This window comes from Drosophila rhopaloa, unplaced genomic scaffold (assembly GCF_018152115.1).
Source record: "Drosophila rhopaloa isolate 14029-0021.01 unplaced genomic scaffold, ASM1815211v1 contig_155, whole genome shotgun sequence".
NCBI lineage: Eukaryota > Metazoa > Arthropoda > Insecta > Diptera > Drosophilidae > Drosophila > Drosophila rhopaloa.
The window spans coordinates 1,275,121-1,281,737 of NW_025335034.1; the positions used below are offsets into that span (position 1 = coordinate 1,275,121).

The 6,617-nt window shown below is 43.4% G+C and overlaps 1 protein-coding gene across 2 annotated transcripts; it reads right to left on the bottom strand.

The window, feature by feature from the left end:
• Nucleotides 1-1,117: 1,117 nt before the first annotated feature.
• Nucleotides 1,118-6,164, bottom strand: LOC108043542 (homeobox protein abdominal-B). Of its 2 annotated transcripts, XM_044456919.1 has the most exons (5): nt 4,787-5,560; nt 3,620-3,825; nt 3,329-3,527; nt 1,474-1,688; nt 1,118-1,414 (listed from the first exon to the last, which is right to left on the bottom strand). In XM_044456919.1, the coding sequence occupies exons 1-5, from the start codon at nt 5,481-5,483 to the stop codon at nt 1,223-1,225; spliced, it is 1,509 nt and encodes a 502-aa protein (XP_044312854.1). In that variant the 5' UTR covers nt 5,484-5,560; the 3' UTR covers nt 1,118-1,222. The 2 variants fall into 2 exon arrangements, 1 of the variants encoding a protein (XP_044312854.1); XR_006417411.1 differs by lacking the exons at nt 1,118-1,414; nt 1,474-1,688 and having other exon boundaries at nt 3,428-3,524; nt 4,787-6,164.
• Between the last annotated feature and the right edge of the window lie 453 nt (nt 6,165-6,617).

A 6,617-nucleotide genomic window follows, 5' to 3' on the forward strand; every position in this document is an offset into this window, starting at 1 on the left:
TGCTAATTACTCCTCCTCGACATCTCCCCTCCATCGTTTTCACACTCGCTTACTTCAGTTAAATGTATTTCTCTTTAGTTTTTGTTGCTTTAGCTTTACGAGTAGGTTTGTTTTGTTTTCTTGGTTTTAGAGTTAATTTAATTCGAAAGCGACTTCAACTATGGAGTAAACATGCACACACTCATTGAAATTTTGCGACTTACGAGTTACCATTTGCTAAAATCGAGTTCGAGTTCGAGCTCGAGCTCGAGTTCATATCATACACATATTGAATATCTCTGCGGGTACGCAATATATATCTGCTTTAATTTAGTTATCGAGTGCTTGCTTCGGCCGGAAATCAGCGCGATGTCTTAGTTTATATACAGGAACTTAGAAGGTATCAAAGGACACGACACGACGAACATTACACGACAAAATTTATCCTAGACTGCGGAGTGTGTGTGTGTTTGCGGGGGTGTGGGGGTCCGAAAATTGTTAAACAATTTGTTTTTTGTTTGAAGAACATTTAGCTGGGTCTACAATGTGCTCTCTGCCTAACTCGGCCGCTCTTACATGGATAGTATGGTAAAATCTACTACTCGAACGCGTGTATTCATAATTTATGCGGGGTTATATTCACTGACGTTTAAATATATTCATATTCATAATTTATAGTTCGGAAAATTCATAGTGCTCGCCTAGGTTAATGAGAGCGTTGAGAGAAATACGTACATACATATATTTTCGTACAGTTGCGAATTTCAAGTGCATCTGCTACTGCTGCTTCTTCATCTTACTCGTATCTATATTCAACTACCGAACTAAGCTGCATTATCGTGTTGGGTGTGGACCTCTTTAGGTCCGTAGAACTGACTTAATAATAAACTGCGTCTCCATCAACGTCGGGTGCTGGTCACTTCACATCAGCGACGCCTGCGCAATCCTGGGCAGATACTCCTCCTCCTCCTCCGCATCCTCATCATCCTCCTCCTGGCTACCTATTCCCATCCGGCCTCCTAGAGATCTCTGGTTTTTGTACATTTCACCCACTGGCTGGAGTCTCTCTATCGCTGGGCTAACACGGAAAGTCCATGGCCAGCTCGTTCTTGATCTGATGGTGGTGGTTCGGATCGGACATGGGATTGGGGTTGGGATTCGAGTTGGGGTTCCCCGAACTCGGGTTGGCTAACTGCTAGTAGGTGGCAAAGCCCATGGCGCCCGCGCTGCTGTTGTCCAAGGGTCACTGGTGCATCTTGGTGGCATGGTGCCCCATGTTCAGGCCGAGGCTCAGGTGGTGGCTGCTGTGGTGCTGCTGGGTCGCCTGCGCGTGGTTGTGGTTGCTGCTCGAGTTGTTGTTGTTGTTCTGCTGATTGGCCTGCCGCTGCGAGTTCTTCTTGTTCTTCATGCGGCGATTCTGGAACCATATCTTGACCTAGAAAAGGGGTAGTTATTAGCATTTAAACCATGATGATTTAGTTATGCACCACTCACCTGTCGCTCGGTCAGCTGCAAATTCCTGGCCAACTCCCAGCGCTTCTGCTTGGACACATACGCGTTGAAGAGGAACTCCTTCTCCAGCTCCAGGGTCTGGAACTTGGAGTACGGCTTCCGCTTTTTCCGGACGGACACCTGGCCGGTCCACTCGTGCAGTCCCGGGTTGGGCGTGCAAGGACCCACTGCACCCACCGACAATCCACCGGAGGCTCCTAAAATATCACAAAAATTATAGAGTTTAACCACATGTTTTAATTCATATAAAAAGTGCGGGTGGTCCGCTGATGTTGTTGTGTTCGTTGCAATATCAGATCGTTAAGTTTATAGAGCAATTAAGGAAATTGTTTAGCAATAAGCGTAATACAAAATTATTCAATTCAGCGTTTATGGCCCCTTAATTGGTGCGGTACGGGGAGCGGAGCTCCGAATTGGCATGAGGCCCATTCACACCCAAGTGGGTAATGTTTAATGAATGCACTCGTTCCCGCTCATTGGTCACTCAAATGAAGCAATTAAATTAATGTACAAAATAAGTGACAAGTTGGATTTATTTTCATTCAAATGATAGTTTGATCACTGGCTTGAGTGGCAAGCCAAATTCTCTGGAGATGATTTTACTATACAATTAATGCAAAAACATTTTATTTTATATTTTTTTCTTTGAAAATAAATAGATATATATCCTAAAATTATTGAAATTTGTATTTTATAATAATTCAATAGTGGTTGACTTTAATTTTGAATATTTATAAGCTGCCAGACTAAGAGTAAAACTTCCCAAAAGACCTTCATTATAGTTGTAAAATTGGCGGGAAAGGCCGTGGAAACGACTGCCTTAATGATATATACCGCGATAAATACATGTCTTTAGTATTGGGGAATACCCAGGAAAATATGAATAGTTGACAGATACTTTGGCGGTTCTGGCGGCTTGAAAACTTCTGGTGATAAGACGCAAACATAAACAGGCAGCCCCCATAGAATGCACTTCCAATGACTTTCACACCCACATTAAGGCGTAACGCTAGCCAAATAGCGAGAATCGATTTATGGGCTGTTTTGCACTACGCTAATTGAACGGCAAACTTGCCGGTTTCGCAATTCGCTATTCCAACCGATATGGTGACAAAATAGGCAACACAACAGAGGCAGAACGTTAAATGCACATGGGAAAAATTACACATTGCTTTCCATTTTGTTTTGTCTTAGCAAGATGACCATACTATATATTTTTGGATTAGCTTGGGTTTCATTATTTAGATAATGGAATAAAAATATCCTACTTTGGAAATAACTTAAATCAACGTGTGAATATTTTAATTTTTACTAACATTTTTTTAACAAATGAAGTTTAATTTGGAATCTTGATTTAACCAGTTCGAATATTTTTAAATCAACTTACTTTTGTTAAAAAAAACAATAAGATGAAATACAAATAAAATCTAATTTTATAATTTAAAGATAATATACATATATTGTATATATATTTCATAGAAATTGTCAATCAAAAACTGTCTGTAATTTAAATATATATCCAATGTCATTAGTTAAAAATTTTTTAAAATATTTAATTCGAAACCGATTATTTTTAAGAGCTTATTATTCTTTGAAATTTCACTCAAATAAATATTTTAAAACATATAATAACACATAACATATTTATTTTATGGTCCGAAAATTTTAAACATATACCTTTTATCAAGTTTTGGAATGAATGGAAGAATGTTATATCAAAACAAAAACAAATACTCTCGCATTAAAAAAACAATTTTTTGAAAGATATGTAAATTTTTTTCCGTGTGCCAGCCTCGTCGCGCTTAAATGTGCATGTGCCGACTTTCGAGGGACTCACCTGAGCTGGAGTAGTTCTCGCTGGGATAGGCGCGCAGTCCGCCCGGCGAGGAGTAGGTGGGCGGCTCGTAGCTGGACGTCGAGGTGCCCTCGACGGACTGGCGGGCGGCGGCGCTCACGTGGCGCTCCGCGTCGTTCATGTAGGCCACCGCCGCCGCGGAGGTCGTCTGATCAGCGCGGTAGTTGGGCGGCCAGTACTGCTGCGAATAGGTGAGAGTGGGGTTGGGTTGGGACCGAGTTGTTAACGGCAAAGCGGGGGGTTGTGGGCGGCGTGGCGACCTCGGACACTCACCTGAAACTGGGTCTCTGGGTAGTAGGAGAACATGTGCTTGCGGTCGTAGTACGTCGACGCGGAGGCGTGGTACTGGTTGAAGTCGTCGTTGTAGGGCCAGGGGGCCGTGTGCCGCTTGACCGCCGCCGAGGCGTCCGAATCGAATCCCGGACCGGGCCGGATGGCGGGTATGTGCAGCGGCGCTAATTGGATGGACATATTGATGTCTGAAAGCAAACGCAGAACGTGGATTGGATGCTATTAATGTTTATTCAAAGTCGGCTAAATCTTAAATTTATGACTATTTATGATAGCTTAGTTCGACCCCATTCACGGGCTACTTAATCGTAGTTGCATTATCACTACTTGGTGTGATATTTGCTTACCAGGTTTTCAACACGTCAAAATGTTTAAATTAATATTGAAGTAACCCCTAACTCATTTGTTAAATAATAGTCTTGGTTAAGGATGCTGTTCGATTACAATTTTTTGTATGCCTTATCTATTAAAATATTTTCCCATTCGAGAAAAATCTCTTTAGAAATACTTTATTAAATAAGAAATTAAGTCCAATCCTACTATTTCTCCATCGATTATTTTATATTAATTATGCGATTAAAAATGAAGTTTTTAAAAATTTAGGATAAAATAATTTTATTAATCCACATTTTTTATGCTTTAAAAAAACGGACCGAGTCTCAGAAATGTTTTGGCTTTGAATTTGAATTTCGAAGTGTTAATAACTGGTAATGGAACCATTTGTTGAATAAAATAGGTACACAAATTTTCCTTTAAACAAATAAATGCGTGAAGTTTCATAAGAGAGGTCAAGAGAACCCTTATCAGACTTTTCAAGCGTGCTGTAATCAACAAAAGTAGAACACTCATTGCAATTGCGACACAAAAATAGAAATGCATTTTTCCCAAGATTTTTAGAAAAGTGGCCTTGCTATATTCTAAAAAGCTTTTAGGTTTGCAATAGAATTTCGATAATTTCAATAATTTCTGAAATTTTACAGAATCTTTCTAACAGAGCTTCCCTCTTTTTTTTAATTTTTAATAAGGTAGGAAATCTTAAATATTTCACTATCCCCAAGATATTTAATTATCCCCATCGACATTTTAGTTTCCAATAGGGATTTCATTTAAGTTGCAACCCCATGGATGGCAATATTTCTGGGACCTCACCTTCCTTCTGAGAACTAACACTGGAGGGAGAAACACTGGCCGTGGTCGGCGCAACGATCTGTGTCTGGCCAGGGGCGACTGCAGCATTCTGCTGTTGCTGCTGGAGACTCGCGGAGGCGCCACTGACAACACTATTTGGGGTCTGTTGCTGCTGCGGCAGTTGCTGGTGGTGGGGCGATGTGAGATGTTGCTGCTGCTGCTGTTGCTGTTGTTGGGCGGAGGGTCCAGTGGGTGTTTGGGCGGGACTAAGGGCGCCGGCCACCGGTGTTGTCGCCAGCTGTTGCTGCTGCTGCTGTGGGTGCTGCTGCTGCTGCGGTGCGGGAAGATGTTGTTGCTGCACGGCGACAATTGGCACAGGTGGAGGATCCTCGTACATGACCGCATGCGTGGGCGTGGAATGTGTGGTGGGAGTCGACTGCTGTTGCTGTTGCTGCTGCTGGAGCACCGAGGAGGGCGAAGAGGCGACGACTGCATGTTGCTGCTGCTGCTGCTGTTGTTGCTGCTGCTGCAGGTGGGGATGCGCGCTGTGGTGATGGCTGGTGGTGTGCAGAGGCTGAGGCAGGTGGTGGTGCGCATGGTGGTGCAGTTGCTGCAGATGCTGCTGCTCCTGCAGATGCTGTTGCTCCTGCTGCTGCTGTTGCTGCTGCTGCTGCTGTTGTTGCTGCTGCTGCTGCTGTTGCAGGTGGTGCTGCTGCATGGCGGGTAGCGAGGGATGCGCCTGGGGATGCGGATGCGGGTGCGGATGCGGGTGGGCGGAGGGTACGTGGGTGTGGGTGTGTGTGTGATGCCCCCACCACGCCCCGGCAGCGGCGTGCGACCCGACTGCCGAGACATCGTGGGGGTCGTAGAGAGCGCACGCCAGCGGGATGGTTGGGGTCTGGGGGAGGGGTGGAATATTTACGGTTATCTTGGACGCGTTGCACTCGAACTGCGGCGGCGAGGGTTAAGGCGGTGCAGTGGGGTCGATCGCCTCGACCCACCGACCTCTGTCTTTGTCTTTTTCTCACTCTCCCAATTGACTCCTCTTTGACTGTATAAGTTATATTTTATTTTTTATGTGCTCTGAATTTAATTTCCTTTTTAATATCCAAAGCTGTGTAAAGTTTGTGTATTTTGCTGCCCCTTTTATTCGCGTACCGCACACGCACACAGACTCCGGTCAGCGGTCACACGCACACGCCGACTTACGCACACACGCACACAGCTTAAAGAGCGGGCGAAGAGAGTCACTTTGTTGTTGCACAGGGGATCGAATCAGTTTCGGTTTCACAGGGTGTTCGCGGTCGCCAGAAACTCACGCAATATTTTCAAATTGGCTTTTTTCAGTTTTCAGTTAGTTAGTCCAATTTTCAAAAATTTTCCAATTTTCCCTTTTTTAGTTAAAGTTTTCTTTACACTTTTTCCTTTTGGCTCGCCTTTGTTTTTATTATTCTTTTTTTATAATTATCATAAATAGTTTTTTATTATTTGGAGGCCTGCAGTAGTTGTTGTTGCTGCTGCTGCTGCTGGCGTTCGCTTTTTTTTATGTTGCTGGTCATAAAATTTGATTTTACGACCAAAACAAACAATTAAACGCAATGTTTGCAACAGTTAACAAAAATGTTATTTTTTCTCCACACATCGCTGGGGGACTTGGTGTTTTGATTTTGATTTTAGCTTTTTCATTTAATATTTTGTAAGATTCCAAAAGCGTTTGTCTTATTTCATTTTAATTTTTAACTTTCAAGTTGTATTTTTGAACCGTGCGTACGGAACACTCCAAGATGAATGGACGGCGAGTACGAAATCGCTCAAGTCCCAGTCCTCGACGAAGTTGCAGGGCCGCTTGTCT

Coding starts and splice junctions, on each gene's coding strand:
- LOC108043542 (XM_044456919.1), bottom strand. CDS start 5,483: ATGCAGCAGCACCACCTGCAACAGCAGCAGCAGCAGCAACAACAGCAG. Junction 3,528..3,619: donor ACCCAGAGACCCAGTTTCAG/GTGAGTGTCCGA, acceptor ACCTATTCGCAG/CAGTACTGGCCGCCCAACTA. Junction 1,689..3,328: donor CGAGAACTACTCCAGCTCAG/GTGAGTCCCTCG, acceptor GTGATATTTTAG/GAGCCTCCGGTGGATTGTCG.